This window comes from Staurois parvus, unplaced genomic scaffold, assembly GCF_062004578.1.
Source record: "Staurois parvus isolate SC_StPar_1 unplaced genomic scaffold, SC_StPar_1.0 ptg000005l, whole genome shotgun sequence".
Taxonomy (NCBI): domain Eukaryota; kingdom Metazoa; phylum Chordata; class Amphibia; order Anura; family Ranidae; genus Staurois; species Staurois parvus.
In genome coordinates this window covers 4,479,013-4,505,441 of record NW_028317801.1, presented here as the reverse complement: position 1 = coordinate 4,505,441, position 26,429 = coordinate 4,479,013, and the positions used below count along the sequence as shown (strand labels likewise).

General features: G+C 42.2%; 2 protein-coding genes across 3 annotated transcripts in view; one reads left to right on the top strand and one right to left on the bottom strand.

Annotated features, from left to right (window-relative positions):
* RBM33 (RNA binding motif protein 33) overlaps positions 1-14,255 on the bottom strand; it is a 199,708-nt gene extending 185,453 nt beyond the window's left edge. For both annotated transcript variants that reach the window (XM_089693178.1, XM_089693251.1), the window contains exon 1: positions 14,096-14,255. In XM_089693178.1, coding sequence (XP_089549304.1) covers positions 14,096-14,114 — 19 coding nt within the window. In that variant the 5' untranslated portion in view covers positions 14,115-14,255. The remainder of the gene's footprint in view (positions 1-14,095) is intronic.
* Positions 14,256-14,315: 60 nt separating this feature from the next.
* The window catches only part of CNPY1 (canopy FGF signaling regulator 1), a 204,694-nt gene continuing 192,580 nt past the window's right edge, over positions 14,316-26,429 (top strand). The window contains exon 1 of the mRNA XM_089693070.1: positions 14,316-14,416. Within this exon, the coding sequence (XP_089549196.1) occupies positions 14,351-14,416 (66 nt within the window). The 5' untranslated portion in view covers positions 14,316-14,350. The remainder of the gene's footprint in view (positions 14,417-26,429) is intronic.

The following is a 26,429-nucleotide window of genomic DNA, read 5'->3' as shown; positions in this document are numbered from 1 at the left end:
ATCCTGGTCTGGTCAAATCTGGTCAGCATATCCTCCCTTGCCTGATATCCGGATAGATGCAGCTATTCCATGGATCTGGCTGGCTCCCACCAGAACTCAAATAAACAGAAAAGGCCACATAGTGTGATATCCTCAGGTATCTTTATTGTAGGCAAAGGATAGCAGGAAAACCAACATGTAAAATATTACTGACCCAGATGCAAATCAAAGATGGCCGCCGGGGCCCCTCGTGGTGCCGGCGGTGAAGCGTCCAACCTGCTGTAGCTCTCTCTGACGCGTTTCGAGCGAAGGCTCGTACTCATAGGGGTGCTTACGCTGCACCCCTATGAGTACGAGCCTTCGCTCGAAACGCGTCAGAGAGAGCTACAGCAGGTTGGACGCTTCACCGCCGGCACCACGAGGGGCCCCGGCGGCCATCTTTGATTTGCATCTGGGTCAGTAATATTTTACATGTTGGTTTTCCTGCTATCCTTTGCCTACAATAAAGATACCTGAGGATATCACACTATGTGGCCTTTTCTGTTTATTTGAGTTCTGGTGGGAGCCAGCCAGATCCATGGAATAGCTGCATCTATCCGGATATCAGGCAAGGGAGGATATGCTGACCAGATTTGACCAGACCAGGATGATGACACAGGAGGTCCAGTGATATTATACACAAATGCGCATAAAGATTGCGTATCTGGTGAGTGCGCAGTCTTTACATTTTTTATCACCTGACGGTTCCTAATATTGGACGTCTGAGGATCATCCTGGATCTTAAGAGCACTCCTCCATTGGACTGTTTCACTTCCTTCACTTCATAGCCACCATTCAGTGGCTCTAATAGCACACAGTCACTGTTTTATTGTTTATTATCTGTGTTTGATCTATCATTTTGCTAAGATATGTAGCGCTGCACCCCCCTTTTTATATTTATGTCCCTGAAGGTTTGATACGGTGCCTTTTTGGTGTACAGCCGCTGCTCATTATATCCATCTCAAGCGCTCGCTTATTTTCTGTTTTTGTTGAGCCAAAATAGTGCATGCAAAAACGCATCCGGAACGCATCTGGACTGCGTTTCTATAGCATGAACCCGCCCTTAGGGCTAGTTCACACTAGATGCAATTCAGTGCACTTTTTTTCTGCATCAAAAATGCAATGTTTTCCATGTACTCCAATGGCTCTAGTTCCCACTAGTGCAGTCAGTACCGGTGAGTTTCCAGTGCAGAAAAAAAAAAAAAAAAAACATGCTGCATTTTTTTCTGCACAGAACCATACTGGAACATAGCAAACTGCATCAAAACTGCACCGGAACTGCGTGTGGTGTGAACTGCAAGCAAAAACGTATCCGGAATGCATTTTTGTAGTGTGAACTGGCCATTACCCCTGCTGCGAACAAGCAGCAGGGCTCACCTGTCAGGTAAAAGTATTCGGGCGGCAGCACTGCAGCCCAATTATTTTCACACAGCATATAGTTCCTGCCTCTGCATTAACATCCCCCCGTCCACTCTCTCCTGGGCTCCGCTTGCCCATCTGCAAGAACAGACAGGTCCACTCCACCTCCCCCCCCCCTTCTTGTCCTGACCTGGAAGTGAAGTTATGATGTCATTCTGGGTCCCCATTGAGAGATTTCTCAGCCATATAGGCCAGGAAAGAATGTAATGCGGTGCGATGTGCACTGCACTACATTCAGTGGAGTACAAGGGGAGACACATGCAGGGTCTTTTAGACCTTGGATGTCTCAAAAAGAACCGATCATCAAAAATCATCACAAAAGAGGACTTTCTGTCCCCTATGTGATAAAGAAAAAAAAATGCAAATTAAAAGTTTTTATTTTAAAATTAGAAAAAAGTACATAACAACCCCTCCAAAAAAAAAAAATTAGAGCAATAATTCTAGCAGCACACCTCCCCCGAAACACTAAACTGATGACCTATAGGGGGATTTAAAGGGTCACCTATAGAAAATATAGGGTACTTAAGTTCATCGCCATTTCATGAGCGCGCACAAATGTAACATTTGACATGTAGGGTATTTACTCGGAGCAACCTCATCTTTTATATTTGAAAAAAAAGGTAATTACCTTAAAATTAACTTAAGTGCATTTTTTACTGAAATTTTTCTGTAATATCGTGCGACATAAAAAATTGGAACTATCACTATTTTATTCTGTGTCTGCTTCCAGAAAATATATAATGTTTGGGGGTTTTGTGTAATCTTCAGGCCTAAAATTATTATTTTTTTAACACAAAAATGGCTCTGGCAGTGAAAGGGATAAAGGATAAGCCCGACACTTCCCTTTTCTGAGGAGCAGCCAACCGGTGCTCATTACACTGCAAGGTCTCTCTCCTCCCTGTTAGTCATCGGGTGCAGTGCTGGAGAAAGGCAGGGAGGGGAGGAGGAGATAAACACTGCAATGTTAAAATTATTACACATTTAAGTCGCCATAAAGTCCCTTTTGTTTTTAAAAGCCCCAGACATTCCTAAAAGATCCTCAGATTTCAATATGGTTGTGGCTGAAAACAAATTTTTTCTATCTGGACAAGTAGATTGTCATGAGGGACAAGTAGATTGGGACCCCAATTTAGTTCCTGGAAAAGCAGCTTGACTTGCCTGCACAGAGTCCTGACCTCAACCCGATAGAACACCTTTGAGATGAATTCAAGCAGAGACTACAAGCCAGACCTTCTCATCTGACATCAGTGCCTGACCTCATAAATGCGCTTCTGGAAGAATGGTCACACATTCCCATAGACACTCCTAAACCTTGTGGACAGCCTTCCCAGAAGAGTTGAAGCTGTTATAGCTGCAAAGGGGGGGCCAACTCAATATTGAGTATGATAAATCATTTCTGAACATTTTCTACCTTTACCACTTGCCCTCCTGAGGATTTGCCCCCCTTCCTGACCAGGCCATTTTTTTGCATTACTTTAACTGACAATTGCGCAGTCATGCAACACTGCACACAAGTTAAATTTATGATTTTTTTTACCATGAATTGAGCTTTCTTTTGGTGGTATTTGATTGCCTGTGCGTTTTTTATTTTCTGCACTATAAAAATAAAAAAAAAAAAAAAAGACTGACAATTGAGAAAAAAAAAAAGACTGACAATTGAGGAAAAAAAACAGTATTTTTGACTTTTGCTACGGTATTAAACATGTTCGGTATAAAAAATTTTTAAAAATCTAATTCAGTCATAAATTTAGGCCAAAATGTATTCTGCTACATGTCTTTGCTACAAAAAACCCCAATACGTGTAAATTAATTGGTTTACGTGAACGTTATAGCGTTTAAAAATGGCGGTATATATACTGGAATTTTTTTTTTAAACTAGTAATGGCGGCTATCAGCGACTTATAGTGGGACTGCAGCGGGCATTCTGACACTGGGGGGGGAAACAGACTTGGTGTCACTGACATCCCCAGTGACACCAAGACAGTGATCAGTGCTAAACAAAAAAAAAAAAAACCACTGACACTGTGCTAATGACACTGGGCAGGAAGGGGTTAACATGAGGGGCGATCAAAGGGTTAACTGTGTGCTGGGTGTGTTTTACTATGGGGCCATGTGTTCGTGCTTCACTGTAAGCACACTGCTTTGTATGGCTGTGTTGTGCACAGCCATGCAAAGCAATGTGCACGAGCCGACAGGGAGGAGAACTGTTTTGTTTACAAACCGTTCTCCTCCCCAGAGATCATTGGCAATCACCGGCCAGGACCCAGCGATTGACAGCCGCGAATGGTGACACCGGTAGGACGCGCACGCTTACTTTTTTTTTAAATTAATATTTTATTAAGTTTAACATTTTTTCTCTTCCATCAATTAAAATTGACATAACTTACTCCAATATTTTACCCAACATACAAAAGATTCAGATTCCCCCTTCCCCCCTCTATATCCCACCCCTTGCCTTCCCATCCCCCCACTTCCCAGCAACATTTCTCTCTCTTTTGGAATCCTAGGGTATTCATATATTCTTCTACCTTATACAATTTCTGTTAATTTAACCTTCTTGAACTCCTCTCACTTTTTCCATTTCTCACGAAAACACTCCACTTTATCCTCATCTATATGGTATAGTTCTTCCATCCTACATATCTGGTCTACCTTTTTAATCCAGTCCGATATTCTTGGTGCTTCCTGTTCCATCCAGAATTTAGTAATCAAACCCATTGCTGCATTAATATAGTGCAAAAACCCAGAATTTTTATACCTTTCAACCGTTAACTCTGTTCCGTGAAAGAGGCATACCCCTGGCTCCTTTAATATTTTTATCCCAGTTATTTCTTGTGTCAAGTGAAGTACTTCTTCCCAATATTTTTGGATTTTGTGACACTCCCACCAAATGTGACCTACTGTGCCCTGTACCCCACAACCCCTCCAACATAAAGGTGCTTTATCCCTATTTTGATTGTGTACTATATTTGGTGTCATATACCACCTCGCCAAGCATTTCTAGTTCATCTCTACCTCTTTCATGCTCACATTACAGTGTGTTAACTTGTAACTCTTTTTTTGTTTATCCTCTATTTTTATTCCTAATTCTCTTTCCCATCTCTCCATATATGCCGATACCGTATTTGTTGTTAACTTAGTAAGAATTTTATATATTTTCGAAGTTCCACGTTTCCCATCTCCCCATGTACTAAACAAATTTTTGAATGGGTTCTATTGTTCTTTCTTCCTTAGGGGCCTAGGAAGTTTTTCTATGAAATGTTTTATTTGTAGATACCGCCACTCATCTACTTTAATGAATAACTCCCTCTTCTTCTTCAATTCTACTAAGGGTCAAATGTCCACACCTTTCATTAGATCTCTTAATTGAGCATCTCCCTTACTTATCCATCTCCCTGTGATCTTTTCATTCCCCGGAGGAAAAAAAAAAAAACTGTGTTTACAAAAGGCATCAATATAGAGTTAAATTCCCATCCCATCCGTTTGTGCATTGTGTCCCAAGCTCCCAAAACAATTCTTGGGAATACACTTGTACATTCTATCACTCCACGAAAGTGAGGTGGCAACCATATTATCCTATCCAAATGTGTTTTACTTAAAGTGTTTTCTATATTGACCCAATTTTTTCCCTGAGTTATGTGTCCAATCAAAAATGAGTGCTATCAAGACTGCATTATAATATCTTCTAAAATCAGGTACACCTAAACCCCCATTTTCTTTGTCTCTAGTTAGAACTTAAATAGCTTATTCTAGATTTTTTATTTCTCCATATGAACTTTAGCATAATTTTTTTATTATCCTAACATACAATCCAGGCAGCTTTATTGGGATCATCTGGAATTTATATAAAATTTTTGGAACGATTACCATTTTAATTAAATTTATTCGCTCTATCCACGATATACCACCTATCCCAAATTTTCTCATTTCATCTTTAATTTTGTTTAATAATGGAAAATAATTTACTTTGTATAGATTCTTCAAGGAGACTGCTATCTTTACTCCTAAGTATTTTAGTTTTTATCTTCCAAGAGAAATAAAATTCCCTTTGCAAAGCCTCTCTCTCCTCTTGGAAGATTTATATTCAAGATTTCTGTTTTAGTTGGGTTAATTTTCAAGTTAGACAACTCCACATATTCCTTCAATATTTTCATTAAATTGTGTAATGTTATCCTTGGGTTACCTACATGGAAGAGCATGTCGTCGGCATACGCCGCAACTTTATGCTGTCTCCTAATTCCCTTGATATCTGTATTTTTCCTTATTTTCTCTAAAAGGGATTCTAAGGACAGGACAAACAGCAGCAGTGACAAAGGGCATCCCTGACGTGTCCCATTATACATCTTAAAACTCTGATATTTCTCCGTTAACCATTATTGCAGCTGATGGTTGACTGTACAATTTTCCTATCCATATTCTCATTTTAGGACCCATCCTCAGGACTTTCAGTGTATCCAACATATACCCCCAGTCAACTCTGTCAAACGCTTTTTCAGTGTCTACCGACAGTAACAATGCAGGGAATTTTTCTCTTTTACTTTTTTGTATGAGCATTATTGATCTTAATCCATTATCCCTAACCTCTCTCCCAGGGACAAACCCCACTTGATCCATATGGATCCACTCCGGCATTAACCCCTTCAGCCTACTTGCCAGCACTTTTGCATACAGTTTGGTATCTATGTTTAATAGGGATATCGGCCTATAACTAGAACAATGTACTATCTTTCCCTTCTTTTGGTATTATTGTGATATGAGCCTGGAGGGATTCCTCCCTCATTTCCCTCTCCCCTCCCAATAAATTCACATATGTAGTTAATTTAGGTATCAAGTTAATTTAGGTATCAATTGAGATTGATATATATATAATTTTGCACACCCGTACCGCTCTGTAGCAGTATTTCTGCTATAGGTGCGGTCGGGAAGCAGTTAATGTGACCTATAAACTGTACAACTCAATTGATAAACTGAAATCTTTTAAGGGGGGAGTAAACATAAAAAAACTAAAATAATGTGGTTGCATAAGCGTGCACACCCTCTTATAACTGGGGATGTAGCTGTGTTCACAATTAAGCAGTCACATTCAAAATCATGTTAAATAGGAGTCAGTACACACCTGCCATCATTTCAAGTGCCTCTGAATAACCCCAAATAAAGTTCAGCTGTTCTAGTAGGTCTTTCCTGAGATTTTCCTAGTCGCATCCTACAGCAAACGCCTTGGTCCGCAGAGAGCTTCCAAAGCATTACAGGGATCTCATTGTTAAAATGTATCAGTCAGGAGAAGGGTACGAAAGAATTTCCAAGGCATTAGATATACCATGGAACACAGTGAAAATATGGCGCCACAGTAACATTACCAAGAACTGGACATCTCTCCAAAATGGATGAAAAGACGGAAAAAAAAGTGGTCTGGGAGGCTGCCAAGAGGCCTACGGCAACATTAACCACTTGCCCTTCTGAGAATTTACCCCCCTTAATGACCAGGCCTCTTTTTGCTACTCGGCACAGCACTAATTCAACTGATAATTCCGCGATCATGCAATGCTGCTTCCAAATGAAATTTACGTCCTTTTTTTCACACAAATAGAGCTTTCTTTCGGTGGTATTTGATCACCTGTGCACTTTTTATTTTTCGCGCTATAAACAAAAAAAGACCAAAAATTTTGAAGAAAAACAATTTTTTTTTTACTTTCAGCTATAAAAAATATATAGTAAACTCAAAGTTAGTTATAAATTTAGGCCAAAATGTATTCTGCTACATATTTTTGGTAAACAAAATCCCAATAAGTATATATTGATTGCTTTGTGTGAAAGTTATAGCGTCTACAAACTATGGTATAGATACTGCAATTTATGCCATTTTTTGCTATACAGCCTTGCGCTAGTTTAACGGACAATTGCGCGGTCATGCAATACGGTACATAAATGAAAATTACATCCTTTTTTTTCCCACAAATTGAGCTTTCGGTGGTATTTGATTGCCTGTGCGTTTATTTTTTGCGCTATAAAAAAAAAAAAAAAAGGCCGACAATCTGGAAGAAAAAAAACAATATTTTGGACTTTTTGCTATAAAACATGTCCTGTAAAAAAAAAAATTTTAAAATCAAATTTAGTCATAAATTTCTGCCAAAATGCATTCTGCGACATGTCTTTGCTACAAAAAACCCCAATACGTGTAAATTAATTGGTTTATGTGAAAGTTATAGCGTTTACAAATGGCGGGAAAGATACTGGAATTTTTTATTTTTTTTTATACTAATAATGGCGGCTATCAGCGACTTATGGCGAGACTGCGGCAGACATTCTGACACTGGGGGGGAACTGACTTGGGGTCACTGACATCCCCAGTGACACCAATACAGTGATCAGTGCAAAAAAAAAAAAAACACTGACACTGTACTAATGGCACTGGGGAGGAAGGGGTTAACTTTATTATTCAGTGAAAGGGTTAACTGTGTGAGGGGAGTGTTTTACTAGGGGGCGGGGGTGTGTACTACAGGGAACACCGCTGATCGGGACAGAAACTCTTCTGTCCCGATCAGCGTGTCAGGAGCTGTCAGGGAACTGACAGAAAGCACAGCTACTGCAGCTGTGCTCTCTGTCACCGATTGCCGCTAATAGCCGAGACATAGCCGGTAAGACCGGCTGTGACCCAGCGACTGACATCCATGGCCGTGATCGGCGGGACAGGTAGGGCGGCGGCGCCCCCCCCTACCTGTTTTAAAAACACATGTTTTAAAACGTGATTTTGCGCAGCCGTGCCGCCCTGCCGCCGTCTTTCTACAGTGGCTGGGCGGCATGTGGTTAAAGAAGCTGCAGGAATTTCTGGCAAGTACTGGCTGGCTGTGAGGTACATGTGACTACAATCTCCTGTATTCTTCATATGTCTGGGCTATGGGGTACAGTGGCAAGACGGAAGCCTTTTCTTACAAAGAAAAACATCCAAGCCCGGCTAAATTTTTTTTAAAACACATCTGAAGTCCCAAAAGCATGTGGGAAAATGCGTTATGGTCTGATGAAACCAAAGTTGAACTTTTTAGCCATAATTCCAAGATATGTTTAGAGCAAAAACAACACTGCACCTCACCAAAACAACACCATACCCACAGTGAAGCATGGTGGTGGCAGCATCATGCTTTGCGGATGTTTTTTTTCAGCTGGAACTGGGGCCTTGGTCAAAGAAAAGGGAATTATGAACAGTTCCAAATACCAGTCAGTATTGGCACAAAACCTTCAGGCTTCTGATAGAAAGCTGAACATGAAGATAAACTTAATCTTTCAGCATGACAACGACCCAAAGCATACATCCAAATCAACAAAGGAATTGCTTCACCAGAAGAAGATTCAAGTTTTGGAATGGCCCAGCCATAGCCCAGACCTGAATCTGATCAAAAATCTGTGGGGTAATCTGAAGAGGGCTGTGCACAGGAAAAGCCTTTGCAATCTGACCGATTTGCAGTGCTTTTGCAAGGAAGAGTGGGCAAATATTGCCAAGTCAAGATGTGCCATGCTGATAGACTCATACCCAAAAAGACTGAGTGCTGTAATAAAATCAAAAAGTGCTTCAACAAAGTATTAGTTTAAGGGTGTGTACACTTATACAACCATATTATTTGTTTTTATATTTACTTCCAGCCACCTAAAAGATTTCAATTTGTTGTTCAACTGAGTTGTAGAGTTTATAGGTTACATTAAAAAGGTAGAAAAAGTTCTGAAATGATTTATCTTGGTCTCTTTTACATCACAGAATCATGAAATTTGTCTCTTTTACATGACAGAAACCTGTGTGTATATATATACACCCCTCACATTTTTGTAAATATTATATTTTTTCATGTGACAACACTGAAGAAATGACACTTTGTTATACAAGCTGTACACTCACTACTTTACATTGTAGCAGTGTAAATCTGCTGTCCCTCAAAATAACTCAACTCAGCCATCAAGGTCTAAACCGCTGGCAACAAAAGTGAGTATATCCCTAAGTGAAAATGTCCAAATTGGGCCCAAAGTGTCAATATTTTGTGTGGCCATCATTTTCCAGCATGGCCTTAACCCTCTTGGGCATGGAGTTCACCAGAGCTTCACAGGTTGCCACTGGAGTCCTCTTCCACTCCTCCATGACGACATCACAGAGCTGGTGGATGTTAGAGATCTTGTGCTCCAACACCTTCTGTTTGAGGATGCCCCACAGATGCTCAGTATGTCACAGTAGATGTTGGCATTTATGGTTCCCTCAATGAACTGTAGCTCCCCAGTGCCGGCAGCACTCATGCAGCCCCAGACCATGACACTCCCACCACCATGCTTGACTGTAGGCAAGACACAGTTGTCTTTGTACTCCTCACCTGGTTGCCACCACACACACTTGACACCATCTGAACCAAAAAAGTTTATCTTGGTCTCATCAGACCACAGGACATGGTTCCAGTAATCCATGTCCTTAGTCTGCTTGTCTTCAGCAAACTGTTTGCATGCTTTCTTGTGCATCATCTTTAGAAGAGGCTTCCTTCTGGGACGACAGCCATGCAGACCAAATTTGATGCAGTGTGTGTATGGTCTGAGCACTGATAGGCTGATGCCCCCACCCCTTCAACCTCTGCAGCAATGCTGGCAGCACTCATACATCTATTTCCCAAAGACAACCTCTGGACAGGACACTGAGCACGTGCACTCAACTACTTTGGTCGACCATGGCGAGGCCTGTTCTGAGTGGAACCTGTCCGGTTAAACCGCTGTATGGTCTTGGCCACCGTGCTGCAGCTCAGTTTCAGGGTCTTGGCAATCTTCTTATAGCCCAGCCCACCTTTATGTAGAGCAACAATTTTTTTTTTTTAAGATCCTCAGAGAGTTTTTTGCCAGGAGGTGCCGTGTTGAACTTCCAGTGACCAGTATGAGAGAGTGAGAGCGATAATACCAAATTTATCACACCTGCTCCCAATTCACACCTGAGACCTTGTAACACTAAAAAGTCACATGACATCAGGGAGGGAGGGAAAATGGCTTATTGGGCCCAATTTGGACATTTCACTTAGGGGTGTACTCACTTTTGTTGCTGTTGGTTTAGACATTAATGGCTGTGTGTTGAGTTATTTTGAGGGGACAGCAAATTTACACTGTTATACAAACTGTACACTCACTACGTCACATTGTAGCAAAGTGTCATTTCTTCAGTGTTGTCACATGAAAATATAGAACAAAATATTTACAAAAACGTGAGGGGTGTACTCACTTCTGTGAGATACTGATATATATATATATACAGTTGTGACCAAAATTATTCAACCCCCACTGAAATTGAGTGTTTTGGCCAGTTTGACATTGCTTTTGATCATTCAGTCATCTTGCTTACATTTACATTAAAGAGGCACTTGTAGGTCAGACAAATATAACATAACAGTTATAATGAAATAACCACAAATGTCTTTTCTGTGCTCACAGCATTATCAGTTTTATTCAACCCCCAAGTGACATTCAATCTTAGTACTTAGTACAGCATCCTTTTACAGTTATAACAGCTTTTAAACGTGAAGCATAGCTTGACACAAGTGTCTTGCAGCGATCTACGGGTATCTTCGCCCATTCTTCATGGGCAAAGGCCTCCAGTTCAGTCACATTCTTAGGCTTGCGCACTGCAACTGCTTTCTTTAAGTCCCACCAGAGGTTCTCAATCGGATTTAAGTCTGGTGACTGCGATGGCCACTCCAAAATGTTCCAGCCTTTCCTCTGCAACCATGCTCTAGTGGACTTGGAGGTATGCTTGGGATCATTGTCCTGTTGAAAGGTCCAACGTCTCCCAAGCCTCAGGTGTGTGACGGACTGCATCACGTTTCCATCCAATATCTCCTGGTACTGAAGAGAATTCATGGTACCTTGCACACGCTGAAGCTTCCCTGTACCTGCAGAAGCAAAACAGCCCCAAAGCATGATTGACCCTCCACCATGCTTCACAGTAGGCAAGGTGTTCTTTTCATCATAGGCCTTGTTCTTCCTCCTCCAAACATAGCGTTGATCCATGGGCCCAAACAGTTCTAATTTTGTTTCATCAGTCCACAGAACACTATCCCACAACTTTTGTGGTTTGTCCACATGGCTTTTGGCATACTGCAGTCGACTCTTCTTATTCTTTGGAGACAGCAAGGGGGTACGCCTGGGAGTTCTGGCACGGAGGCCTTCATTACGCAGTGTGCGTCTTATTGTCTGGGCTGAAACTTCTGTACCCACATCTGACAAATCTTTTCTCAGTTCCTCAGCAGTCACACGGGGACTTCTCTCCACTCTACGCTTCAGGTAGCGCACAGCAGTCGAAGTCAGCATCTTCTTTCTGCCACGACCAGGTAGCGTTTCAACAGTGCCCTTTGCCTTGAATTTGCGAATGATGCTTCCTAAGGTGTCTCTTGGTATGTTTAACATCTTTGCAATCTTCTTATAGCCATTGCCCTTCCTGTGAAGAGAAATCACCTCTTCTCTTGTCTTCCTGGACCATTCTCTTGCCTTCACCATGTTTGTAACCACACCAGTAAATGTCTAGAAGGAGCTGAGTATCACAGTCATTTTAAAGCTGCCTAATTGGTGCTTATTATGCTTGATTGCTGCTCGGTGACATCCACAGGTGTTTTCAATACCTGATGGAAAGCACCTGTATGAACCTCTGTTCTTCAGAGTGGTAGTCTTTAAGGGGTTGAATAATTGTGGCAATGAAGAAACCACATAAGAACCATTTACTACTGTATTACATAAACAATTGATGTCATTTTAGTTGCATTTGGGTAGTTACAACGTCCTTGTAGGATTTGATTCTGAATACAATTCCAAATGTACACTATAGTCCCTAAACCCCTTTACAGCATTGGGGGTTGAATAATTTTGGTCACAACTGTATATATATAAACACACACACACACATACATATATACACACACACATACATACACACAGAAACGAAGTCAACATCTCCAACTCATTGTTGTCTTCCTCAAACCATTCCAGACTTCGTCCCCCCGCCATCTTCTTCCATTGCTCTGTGTCCAGTTCTGATGCTCACATTCTCATAGGTGGACATGGGTCGGCATGGACGCTTTGACCAATCTGTGACTATGCAGCCCCATACACAAACTGTGATGCCCTCTGTGTACTGAAACATTTCTATCACAACCAGCATTAAAGTGTAAATAAAGGCAACTTTTTCGTGGAGAGGAATTTTAACACCAGTCATTCTTTATTGCGGTCTGTCCCCGTTAGGGAGATTCACCCTATTTGTCCTGTTTATTGCTATCATCAAAAGTGAAAGTAAAGGAAAATCCCAAATTTTGGGTTAACCTCAGAACATCTATATATGGGAGATCTTCCATTGAGGGCAACAGTTGTGGTGGCACACCAGGATTCCCTCTCACTTCCTATTTTGGCTATAGAACAGGAAGTCAAGTGAAATCTCCCCAATGGGACAAAGATGGCAAAAAAAAAAACTGACCGGGTTCATCACCCTAACTTTAGGCAGCCATATACAGATTGAAATTCATCAGGTTTGGCAGGGACCAGCCAAATTTTGATCCATGCATGGGCAGGCTGGTTGTACAGAAGTTGATCTCCGGTATCTCTTCTATTGGATTGGACTACATTGGCCAGCCTTTGCTTCCCACGTGCATCAACGAGCCTTGGCTGCCCATGACCCTGTCACCAATTCACTGGGTTTCTTTACTTGGACCACATCTGGTATTTCCTGACCACTGCAGACCAGGAACATCCCACAAGAGCTGCAGGTTTGGAGTTGATCTGACTCGGCCATCTAGCCATTACAATCTGGTACTTGCCAACGTCATCTACAATTTTACACTTGCCCATTTTTTTTCTGCTCGCAGTACAACAACTTCAGGGACAACATGTTCACTTGCTGCTTAAAATATCACACCAAGATGCCATTGTAATGAGATAATCATTGTTATTCACTTTACCTGTCAGTGGTCATAATGTTATGGCTGATCAGTGATTATACACAGTGTACGGCAGTCAGTGCTGTGCTATCAGTGTATATATCCACAGAGTACAGCGGTCAGTGCTGTGATGTCAGTGCATGGCGGTCAGTGCTGTGATGTCTGTGTATATATCCACAGCATACAGCAGTCAGTGCTGTGATGTGATGTCAGTGCTCTGATGTCAGTGCATGGCGGTCAGTGCTCTGATGTCAGTGCATGGCGGTCAGTGCTCTGATGTCAGTGCATGGCGGTCAGTGCTCTGATGTCAGTGCATGGCGGTCAGTGCTCTGATGTCAGTGCATGGCGGTCAGTGCTCTGATGTCAGTGCATGGCGGTCAGTGCTCTGATGTCAGTGCATGGCGGTCAGTGCTCTGATGTCAGTGCATGGCGGTCAGTGCTCTGATGTCAGTGCATGGCGGTCAGTGCTCTGATGTCAGTGCATATATCCACAGCATACAGCGGTCAGTGCTGTGATGTCAGTGCATGGCGGTCAGTGCTGAGGCTGTGTGTAGGTCATCCTGTGTACACACTGTCAGGCCTGCCCTCCTCTCAGGCAGGGTGGGGGGTCAGTGCCCCCGGTCAGGCCTCTATCTCTGTCTATAATGTCCCATCCCCCCAATCTTCCTCCAACCTCCTGATGACAATGCGGCCTGGGCCCAACCATCACCCTCCTCGTGATCTCATACCTCCTAACATGGCGGCCATGCTGCTCCGGGCTCTCCGTTCTCACATGGACGAGGCGAGGTGCGTTCCTCTGCGGTGTTGCGCGCTCCACACGGTCCCGGCGCGGCTGGCGGACACAGGGAGACACAGGTCTCAGCTCATTACAACATGGCCGCCGCTCTCCGGGCCCGCACGGCATGCTGGGTAGGCAAGGGAACCCTGGAAGGAGGAGGGGCGGGGTTGCGCAGGGCTGTGCGGCTGAGGTGAGCTCGGCGCGGATGCGTGTGCCCGCTGGGAGATCGGGAGCGCGCGCAGCAGTGGTGGTGATCCTCGCTGAGAGAGCAGTGAGTAGAGGGGGAGGCGAGGCAGAGTGTCTGTGGGTACATGGAGGGGACGGTGTGTGTACACGGGGCTGAGCACATAGAGGGGTGTACACGGTGTGCTCCTCAGTATACTATGGAACTACAAGTCCCACCATCCCAACCTGGATCCCCCAGGAGAGTCCCTAGTCAGACAGAGGCTGCCGACCCTTTTTAGTCACATTAGCCAGAAACGCCACTCAGAACTGAAGAACATGTTTTAATGTTACAGAACTGAGGTAAAAGCCATCTGTGTCCCCGCTGGGGAGATTTCTCTTCACTTCCTGTCCCATAGCCACAACAGGAAGTGAGGGAATCCCTGCTTGTCTTTAAACCAGTGTCCTCATTGAAAGATTCCCCACACTGCCTGTTCAACCTAAAATTGGGGCTTTCCTTTCAGCCTCGGTGATAATGGTGACCGGGGCAATAGGGGCTCACACCACAATTCCAGCATGGACGTTTACATGTGATGTTATCGATGTGTGTTCTGTTGTGTCTTTCACACTTGGAAAGTCTGTTTTCCGAGGTTTATGTACCCCCTGGGATGTTTACAAACACTGTGATGCCTTGCTGAGGAATAAAAGTGCAGCAGGTTGTGCTTTTGTAGAAAGCATTGGTGTGCACAGGGGCCATCGGAATACATGGCAAGCGCAGTGCGTACCTTCCAGATGTGGTTTATGAATGCACTGGAATCCATCTGATGTGACCCGGCCTGAGCTCTAAGGCTCTGTTCACACCAATGCGTTTTTAGTACTTTTTGCAGAAATGCTCTACAGTCCTTTTTAACATGGTTTCCTATGGAACATGTTCACATCTGTGCTGTTTTGAGCTGCTGCATTTTTGGGAAGGGTCAGGGACTTTTTTAAAAGCAAAAAGCAGCATTTTTGCTTCAATAGATTGCAATGGAGAATCTGCTGAAATGCACGGTAATGCGTTTTTGCCGCATTTTGCATTTTTTTTCTGCCCAGCAAAAAAAGAATTCCATTTAAAAAAATCTAAACAAGCGCAATAAAAAACATAAAAAAAACACATGTAGAAAAACGTAAAATGGGCAAGAAGCAAACTGTGTAGATGTGAATGAATGAATGGAGCCTAAAGGCAGAGAGTGATACAAACCTGAGGGGGGGTCCCGGGTCCCATCCTGTCCCTTCCTCTCCACTCTGTCCATAGCTAAAAGATAAACCTTTGCCGTACTGCGGAGTTCCAGCTGAAAAAAATAAAAATAAGTCAGAAGCTACAAAAACTGTAGCTGCTGACTTTTAAAATACAGACACTTACCTGTCCCTCGGTCCAGCGGTATCCTCACCACCGCTGCTTTCACAGACCATCTTCTCTCCCCGGCATCTTCAGTGTGGGCACCCGGCTGTGACAGCTTGCAGCTTCACAGCCCGGTGCCCACTGCGCATGCGCAAGAAGCACTGCACTTTGTGAATGGCCCCAATGTCTTCTGAGACCTGTCGCGTGTTCCAGAAGACTATGGGGAGGGAGGACATCTTCCAATCGCCTAGGCAATCGCAGCGGAAGTGGGAGCGGGTACCTGTCAAATTCGGGTACCTGTCAGATTCAGGTGCCAATCCTTAATGTGGAGCAGGGGACAAAGGCTTAAAGCTGAGCTCCACCCAAAAGGAGAAAGTTCCACTTTAAGTATACTTTAACCACTTGAGTGTGAACACTTTCACCCCCTGGCAGTCCAGGCCAATTTTCAGCTTCCAGTACTTTGACAATTTCTCAGTCATGCAACCAGGGGCATATTTACCACAAGGCAAACAAGGCATTTGCCTAGGGCGGCAGTTTTTCTAGGGGGGCAGCACTGCTCCCTAGAAGAAGGAATATAAGTGGCATGGGGACCAGGTGGGATCTGAGAGGGGCTGCTTGATGGTGTATGCAGAGCCCGACTGTCATTCCCAGAGCTCTCTTGGGTGGGAGTAGGAATGGGATAGGGGTGTTATTGGTCACTGTCAGGCTCTCTTGGGGGAGGGGGGGGGTCTGGTGTTGGTCAGTGTCAGGCTCTCTCCATGGGTGGGGGGGATGTCCAATTTCTGTGTTGCCTAGAGTAGCACAACAAATACAAACAAATACACCACTGCACACAACACTGTACCCATATGAGATTTGTGTACTTTTTTGAGACAAATGGAGCTTTCTTTTGGTGGTATTTGATCACCACGGGGTTTATAATTTTTTGCTATATAAATGGAAAAAAATTAAAATAAAAAAACAATTTTTTTTGCTTAGTTTTTGTTATAAAATTTTGCAAATATATAACTTTTCTTCATGCATTTAGGCCAAAATGTATTCTGCTACATTGTTGGGGTAAAAATATTCCAAAACAGTTATAGAGTCTAAAAACTATGGGATATATATTTGAAAATTATTCAGTTGAAACCCTAAAATGCTGGAATGACATATGGCAGTGATCAGGGCGCTGGTATAACTTATGGCGGTGATCAGTTCGCTGGTATAACTTATGGCGGTCATCAGTTTGCTGGTATAACATGCAGTGTCTTGAAAAAGTATTCATACCCCTTGAAATTTTCCACATTTTGTTATGTTAGAGCCTAAGGCTCCATGCACACGGGGCAGTTTAATAATGCTGGTAATGTTAGCTGTGTAAAGGTACGTTACAAAGGTACGTTAGCATTTTTGGCGGGTATTTCGTTTTTCGTGTTATTTTTTACCTAAAGTCCAAAAACGCTGGTTTGCCACAATTTACAGCTATTTTCAACATTAAAGCGTTTTTACAGCTAAAAACTCCTCTAGAAACACACTAGTTCTGGGGGGTTTTTTCAGCCAAAAAACGCTGATTACAGTCTATGTGTGCATGGACACATAGGATAACATGCTGGGGAGTTTACTGGCTGTAGGGGAAAAACAGCAGCTGTAAAAACGTCCCGTGTGCATGAGGACTAATAAATATTTTTTATTGGGATTTTATGAGATAAACCAACACAAAGTGGCACATAATTGTAAAGTGGAAGGAAAATGATAAATGGTTTTCAAAATGTTTTACAAATAAATATCTGAAAAGTGTGGCGTGCATTTTAACTCATCCCCCTTTACTCTGAAACCCCTAACTAAAATCTAGTGGAACCAATTGCCTTCAATCACAGGTGGACATTAATTAGGTGACTTCTGAAGGCAATTGGTTTCACCAGATTTTATTTATGGGTATCATAGTAAAGGGGGCTGAGCTAAAATGCACGCCACACTTTTCACTTTTGAACAAACAGTATAATGAAGGCCAAGGGACACAGCAGATAGGTCAGGGATAAAGTTGTTGGGAAGTTTCAAGCAGGGCTAGGTTATGAAAAAAACAATCCCAAGCTATGAACATTTCACAGCACTGTTCAATCCATCACTTGAAAATGGAAAGAGAATGGCACAACTGTAAACCTACCAAGACATGGCCATCCACCTAAACTGACAGGTCGAGCAAGAAGAAGCATTAATCGGAGAAGCAGCCAAGAGGCCCATGGTAGCTCTGGAGGAGCTGTAGAGATCCTCAGCTCAGGTGAGAGAATCTGTCTAAAGGATAACTATTAGTCGTGCACTCCACAAATCTGGCCTTTATGGAAGAATGGCAAGAAGAAAGCCATTGTTGAAAGAAAGCCATACGAAGTCCCATTTGCAGTTTGTGAGAAGCCATGTGGGGGACACAGCAAACGTGGAAGAAGGTGCTCTGCTCAGATGACACCACAATTTAACTTTTTGGCCTAAAAGCAATACGCTATGTGTGGCAGAAAACTAACACTGAACATCACCCTGAACACACCATCCCCACCGTGAAACATGGTGGGGACAGCATCATGTTGTGGGGATGCTTTTCTTCAGTGCGGACAGGAAAGCTGGGCAGATTTGATGGGAAGATGGATGGATGGAGCCAAATACAGGACAATCTTAGAAGAAAACCTGTTAGAGTCTGGAAAAGACTTGAGACTGGGGCGGAGGTTCACTTTTCAGCAGGACAATGGAAACATACAGCCAGAGCTACAATGTAATGGTTTAGATCAAAGCATATTCATGTGTTAGACTGGCCCAGTCAAAGTCCAGACCTATTTTGCAAAAAAGAATGGGCAAAAATGTCACTCTCTAGATGTGCAAAGCTGGCAGGGACATCCCCAAAAAGACTTGTAGCTGGAATTGCAGCAAAAGGTGGTTCTACAAACTATTGACTCAGGTGGGCTGAATACAAATTCACACCACACTTTTCACATTTATTTGTAAAAAAAAATGTTGAAAACCCATTATAATTTTCCTTCCACTTCACAATTATGTGCCGTTTTGTGTTGGTCTATCACATAAAATCCCAATAAAATAAATTTACATTTTTGGTTGTAGCGTGACAAAGTGGAATATTTCAAGGGGTATGAATACTTTTTCAAGGCACTGAGTGGCTGTGATCAGGACGCTGGTATGGAGCACTGAGGTAATCAAGGTGTTGGTATGGGGGTGATCAGTGTGATGAACGTGGTGCCTGACCCCTGCCCTTTTCACCAACTCGTGACAAAGGACCAGCCAATCTCACACTGCGCTGTCATTTTGTAACAATGCCACTCTCAGCCGCACCCTGCACAAAGATTTTCCAGCTCGCGGGACCACACTCTATGTACCAACAGCCTGAGAGTGATTGTCACTGGGTTAGGTTAATTATGCAATTAACCCTTCCAACTCCAAACTGCCACCAGATAGTTTTGGGACTATCAACCCTTCACAATGTTAGAACAAATGTGAACAATAAATGTCTGCAACACACCACAGACAGGCACATTAAGAGCATTATTATATACAGTAGCACTCTTCAAGAGACAGGGATTCTTTAGTTTGTATTAAAAGCCTTAGAGATCATTTTAACACTTTTCAAAATAGGGTTTATTAATGAAAAGGTCAAATGTTGCAATAATAAAATATGTAGAGAAAAGGATGTTACAAAGACATAAAGAGAGCAATAAAGCAACAGAGAAACAAAAGAAAGGAGATAAGAAGGCAGAATATTTGCAAAGTCCTTGGTTTTAGCAGAGTCCAATTGTCCAAACAAAAACGTTGCCATGGCTATCAAGTACGTTAAGATGTTCCTTGGTTGATGTTAAACGAGCGCTCCCTTACTAGATCCGGTCACCCCCAAAAACCCGCAAACATTATATATATTTTTTTAAAGCAGTGGCCCTAGAGAATAAAAAGGTGGGTGTTGAAATTTTTTACGCCACACAGTATTTGCGCAGCAATTTTTCAAATGCAAATCTTTTGGGAAAAATACACTTTTTAGAAATTTAATGCAGAAAAACACAATACAGGTGTACCTCGGTTTAAAAACGCCTTGGTTAATGTAATTTTCAGTTTACAAATGAAATCCATTGAAAAGAATGCCTTGGTTTACGATTTTTTTTTCGTAATACGAAGTGTATGTCGGTGCCGATTTTTAAATGTAATTGCCGGCTATTTTTTTTTCTTCACTATAGCTCACAGAATTAGCTGTCACTTTCCCTGGAGTTAAAGGAAGCTTTGTTTCTTTTAAGAAACTAAAATGAAACATTGTTTCTTTTAACTTGGGGAAATAAACTAAAATGAAACTTTCTTTCTTTTAGCTGGGGGGAAAGTGACAGCTGAATCTCTGAGCTATAGTGGACAAAAAAAAATTGGTAATTATATTTAAAAACCAGTACCATAATAAGTAAAAAACAGCGTGTGGTCTTCCCTCCCATCCATACCAAGTCCTTCAGATCTGGTATGGATTTGGAGGAGAACTCCCATGCCAAAATTTAAAAAACCCCAAAATCCATACCAGACTCTTATTCGAGCATGTAGTGACAAAATGATATCTATAAAATACTCACCGTGCCTCTTATCAAATTCCTTGGGGTGTCTACTTTCCAGAAAGGGGTCATTGGGGGGGGGGGGGGTGTTTGTACTATTCTGGCATTTTAGAGCCTCCGAAAACTGTGACTGGTAGTGGGGAAGTGATATGAGGAAATATGCCCTTTGAAAGCCTGGAGGTGGTCAATGGATTTTGGGGGCTTGTATGTAGCTAGGTTGCTAAAAAGTCTTTCGTATGTGGTGTCCTCATACTCGGAAGAAGTAGGAGAATGTTTTTTGGAGTGTTATTCCACATATACCCATGGCATGCTGGCAATATATAATTAAAGTGACAACTTTGTGTAAAAATAAAATAAAAAAAAAAATTGTCATGTTCAGAAAATTTGTGGCAAATAAAATGTTCCATGGACTCAACATGCCTCTCTGCAAAATCCCTGGAGGTGTCTAATTTCCAAAAAGGTGTCATTTGGGGGGGAAGGTTTGTACTGCCCTGGCATTTTAGCACCTCAAGAAATGTGATAGGCAGTCAGAAAGTAAAAGCTACGTAAATTCCAATATATATATATCGTAGTTTGTAGATGCTATAACTTTCACATAAACCAATTAATATACATGTATTGAGATTTTTTTTTTACCAAAGACATGTAGCAGAATACATTTAGCCTAAATATATGACTAACTTTGAGTTTATTGGATATTTTTGATAACCAAAAGTGAAAAATATTGGGGTTTTTTCAAAATTTTCGGTCTTTTTTTGTTTATAGTGCAAAAAATAAAAACCGCAGAGATGATCAAATACCAGCAAAAGAAAGCTCTATTTGTGTGAAAAAAGGGACCTAAATTCCATTTGGGTACAGCATTGCACGACCGCACAATTACCAGTTGAAATAGCGCAGTGCCGAACAGCAAAAAATGGCCTGGTTGGGAAGGGGGGTAAATCCTCTCGTGGGCAAGTGGTTAACAAAATAATAATAATAAATGCACATTTTTTTGCAGGTAAAAAAAATTTGCATTTTTGCCTGGAAAGCATTGAACCAGCAATCAGCAGATCACTGGTTCAGTGCAGGATTCCAGCAGACTGTCAGTGTAATCTGTCTACCCATACATCGTACATCATACAGTGTTGCACACTGACAGGAAGAAGTAATGAACTGCCAGAGTGATTAACAGCACTGTGGCAGTTAATTGAAAACTACAAGCCGACATCCACAGAGGTTGTCAGAACTTTTTGTTGATTCATTTACAGAACCTTGTGAATGAATGAATGCTGCGGCAGTGTGGACAGAGCCCCACAGAGCCGCGCTTTTGTCAAAAAGTGACAGCTGGTATGGGGAACTTTTCCCTATACTGCTATCACACAGAGGGCTCAGGTAGCTGAGCTGCTGCAGGAGCGGAAACATATAATATATTTCCAAAGGTGAACTTATCCTTTAACCCTTTCGCTGCTGGTGCCCTTTTTGCATTTTTTGCACATGTTTAAAAAATCTCTTTAGGCCTGAAGATTACATAAACCCCAGAAAACATTCAATATTTTCTAAAAGCAGACACCCTAGAGAATAAAATAATGATAGTTCCAATTTTTTATGTCACACAGTATTACTGCAAAGGCCTAGGAAACACAAGATTTCAGTAAAAAAAATAACAAAGTTAATTTTAGAGAACAAAAATGCAATAAATTACCCAACTTTTTGTTAAAATATAAAAGATGAGGTTGCACCGAGTAAATAGATATCCAACATGCCATATCTTAAATTTGCGTGTGCTCGTAAAAACTTTAGTACCTTATATTTTCTATAGGCGGCGCTTTTAAGCCTCCTATAGGTCATCAGTTTTGCAATACGGAGGAGATCTGGTGCTAGAGTTATTGCTCTCATTCCGGTGTGCACGGCAATATGTAACATGTGTATTGCAATTGACGTTTTCATGCCCAGATGCGTGCATTTACGTTTGTGCATATATTTGGGGGTAGGGGGACCTAAAAAAATCTTTTTAGGAGGAGGGGGTTGTGTACTTGGGTTAAACTTTGTAATTTTTTTTACAAATAAAAAGCTATTTTTTACTTAACTTTTTTTTTCATCAAATAGGGAACAAAAAGTCCCCTATGTAATGATTTTTTGTGACAGGTTCTCTTTGAGACCTCCAGGGTCTAAAAGACCCTGCATGTCTCCCTGTGTTCCATTGAAAGTAATGCAGTGCAGATCGCAATGTTTTACATACATTCTTTCCCAGCTTTGATGGCTGGAAAATCTGTCAGTGGGGACAAGGAAGTGACGACATACATGCCATTCCAGGGCAGAAGAGCGGACGTGTGTACATTGCAGGGGGGTAGTGCACGTTGGGGGTGGGGAATGGCACTAGCACAGTGTGTGGATGCAGTTGGGGGAATGCTTCCACCTGGCCAGCCCTGCTGCTTACCCGCAACAGGGCTAAATGTTAAACAAAAATAAAAAAATCTACCTGCCCAGCGCCCGGAACTACATGTCCCGGGCGTTGGGCGATATAAATTGCACATCCCTGCACTTTCTATACAATCTGGTTTTACAACTTCCTTTAGATCTCCCATCAGCTATGTAGTACAAGGGCCTGTCTGATTTGATACAGATTGAAGGGATTGTTCGTGTGTGTCCTATTCCATAGTTCTGGTAAATCTAAATCTTTATACAAGTACATAGCAGGGAGTGCAGGGAACATTCAGCTGTCAGGCCCTGTTCCAGAGGTGTCCCTAGGGTAGGTGTCACCCGGTGCGGTAACACTTGGTGACACCCCCTCCAATGATCCCCGCAGAATGGATCAGATCTGCGGATTGAGCATAATGGATCGGACTCCGATCCATTATGCTCAATCCGCAGATCCGATCCATCCTGCTGGATCGTCGGCTTGCTTTACCTTTTTGTCGAGCGGGTCCGGTGTCACGCCATGCAGTCGGTGTCATCCTGTGTGTGCCGCACCTGCCTCGGGATGCCATTGCCCTGTTCACATCTCCACGTAGCGAAAACTCACATGCCTGCATGCATTTGTTTTGGGTGTTTTGGAGCGTTTTCACTTGTCACACATAGTGAATGGGCTGCGCTACACGCAACAATCGCCCAAGAAAAGTTCGAGAACTTTTTTTGGAGCACAGCATGGTGCATTACCTCAGCTTTTAGTACCTTTACCACACTTGGGGTGTCTTTAACGTGTAATGACAACACAAACACAATGCACATATACAGCATGTTTCGGAGACGCATGGCAAAGCACTACTTTTCTGTGCAGTTTTCCATGCGTCCGGAAAAACACAGATGTGAATGGAGCCTCATTGTTCTTGTGTAAACACAATGATTTCACTTTCAGGCCCCATTCACACCTAGTGTAGTAGGAGTACATATTTTTTGGCTCTTTTTTCCAGTCACGCACATAGGGCAGTCCATCGATTTCAATGGGCTGCACTACACGTCGCAAAGTTGCTCATAGGACATTTTGACGTATTGCAAGTTGCATATTTTTTACTGCGCATTTTGCTGCATTTGTCACCCGTGTTTTCATGTGGCAAAATGTGTGTTTTCTTCTGTTTGGTGTGCCATTAACAATTAAAGCAATTCTACAGGTTCACTTTTTTTTTTTTTTTTTTAAATAACAAACATGTCTATACTTACCTGCTGTGTGCAGTGGTTTTGCACAGAGCAGCCTGGATCCTCCTCTTCTTGGGTCCTCCACAGGCTCCCCTGGCCCCTTCCTCCTGTCGGGTGCCCCCACAGCAAACCACATGCTATGGGGGCACCCGCTGCTCCGTGTGTCCATTCACACACGGAGCCGTGGCTTGGCCCCACCTCTCTCTTCTCATTGGCTGACTGGCTGTTATTGACAGCAGCAGGAGCCAATGACTCGCTCTTGCTGTCTCAGCCAATGAGGAGGCAGAGACCCGGGACAACTGAGGCTGTCGTGGATACTGGATCGCGATGAGGCTCGGATAAGTATTGAGGGGGCACTTCTGCACACAGAAGGTGTTTTACCTTCATGCATAGAATGTATGAAGGTAAAAAACCTTGAGCCTATTCATCCACTTTAATGACTTGGTAATTGTAGGTGTATAAATGTGGCCATACATTACACAATATGATTGTACAACCTCTGTAATATATATATAATGTATATAACAGGAGGACCCTCCATCTATCCAATGACTCTGTATCCAATACAGCAAGGGCTAAGGTAAGGCCTTGTTCTCAAAATCGAAGAAAGCTTGTATCTTTCTGCAACCAAGGTACATTAATTGTTTATTGGTACATAGCGGAATTGGAATTTAGAAAAAAAAATTGTGAACTTCGCCTTTAATTGCTTGCTGCCTGCTGAAGCACATATAGGTCCCATTCACACCTGAGCATTTGCGATCTTTTATCACAATCCCAAAACACTCTGTACAAATGTCAAATCTCACCACAGCAGGGGATTTTCATTTTCAGTGACACCAAAACTCGGTGCGGTTCTGCTGCAATAAAGCACGTCAAACCTTGTCCCCCAAAAAGAAGTCCCTGCCCCTTTTTGAGCAACATGGTTTGCTGCATTTGCAGAACAATTTATCACTACAGAACTGCATCGTGATTTATTTGTGCCGAGCGTTTTTGGATTGCAGGCAGAATTGCAGCAATTTTGCCCAAGATCGCAAGTGTGGACAGGGCCTTACTGCGAGTGGACAGAAGCTGCAAGCTCGGCAACTTACATGCACATCACCACTTGCTTCCAGGTGCCCATGCGCATGCCCCCTGCTAACCCATGCTGTGATTGGAAACAGCCTGAATTTGTCAGCAGGTTTCAGCCAATGATTTTGGGTGAAACCTGCTGATCGGCTGTGTCCAATCACAGCACAAAGTTCTGTGTTTACAAACACACAGGACAGAAATCTGGCTGTTTCTTCTCCCCTAATAGCAGGGAGAAAAAACAGCCAGCTTTGTGAGTAAAAGCAGCACATATTGCACACATTACACTTTTTTAGGCATACAGTTAACTCCTTTGCAGCCCGTGTCATTAGTACAGTGGCAGTGCACAGTATTATCACTGATCACTGTATTAGTGTCACTAGCAACGCCGGTGTCAGTTAGTGTCCCTCCAATCCGTTGTCTGTTAGCACCAATCCCTGATTTCCCGCCTATTTCAGTCACACTATAAGTCGCTGATCACCACCATTAACAGTATGTCTATAACTGCATAAAATTCCAGTATATATACACCATAGTTTGTAGATGCTGTAATTTTCACATAAACCAATCAAAATATTACTTTTTTCACCAAAGACATTTTGGCCTAAATGTATAAAAAAATTTGATTTTATTGGATATATTTTATTATAAAAAATATAATTTGTTGTATTTTATTTTCAAAATGTTTGGTCTTTTTTCATTTATATAATAAAAAATAAAAAAAACAAGTGGTTAACAAACACTACCAAAAAAAGGTTTATATGAAAAAATGATATAAATTTAATTTATAGTCATAACCTAGACTTTGTAACTCCTCCCCCATAGATTTTTTTTCTGACAAAAACTTCAAAAGATCCAAAGAGAGTGGCTGCTCTAGTGGATTGCATACAGAGTTTTGCCATGCAGAACATACCGTAATTGTTCCTTGTCAAAAAGGTCAACTTTTTCAGGATTTCATGTTATTCTTACGTGCTCCCAGGTGCAAAAACCTGAATAAACTGAACAGATTTCTACTTTACAAAAAGTTCAGGATAGAGAACATTTACTCTGCATGCCTACTCAAAGAAGTTCTTATGATTTACATTTTCAAATCGGCACATGAAATTTTTTTTACTACTTTGACAGATAACATCTGATCTCGATAAAATTGTGCACCTTCTCAAGGTTGCAACTCCTAGGTCCCAGGAAATTTTTCTCCCATCCTTCTGTGTTGATCCCAAGAATCTACGAGAAGAAAGCTTTCCACCCTTTGGATATTAGAAGATATTTACCTAGATGCTACCAAAGATTTGAGAAGATCTAGTCATCTGCTGCTGCTATTTTGCAGCCCAAAAATGCAAGCCTCCTAAGCAACTATTGCTAGATGGTTTATGCAAGCTATTTTGTTTGTTTACAACATGGAAGGTTCAGAGATACCTCCTTCATTATAGGCCCATTCTATCAGATTCTTGGTTACATCTTGGTCAGAGAAAACAGTAGCTTTGTTGGAAAAAAGCTGTATACCAGAAGCA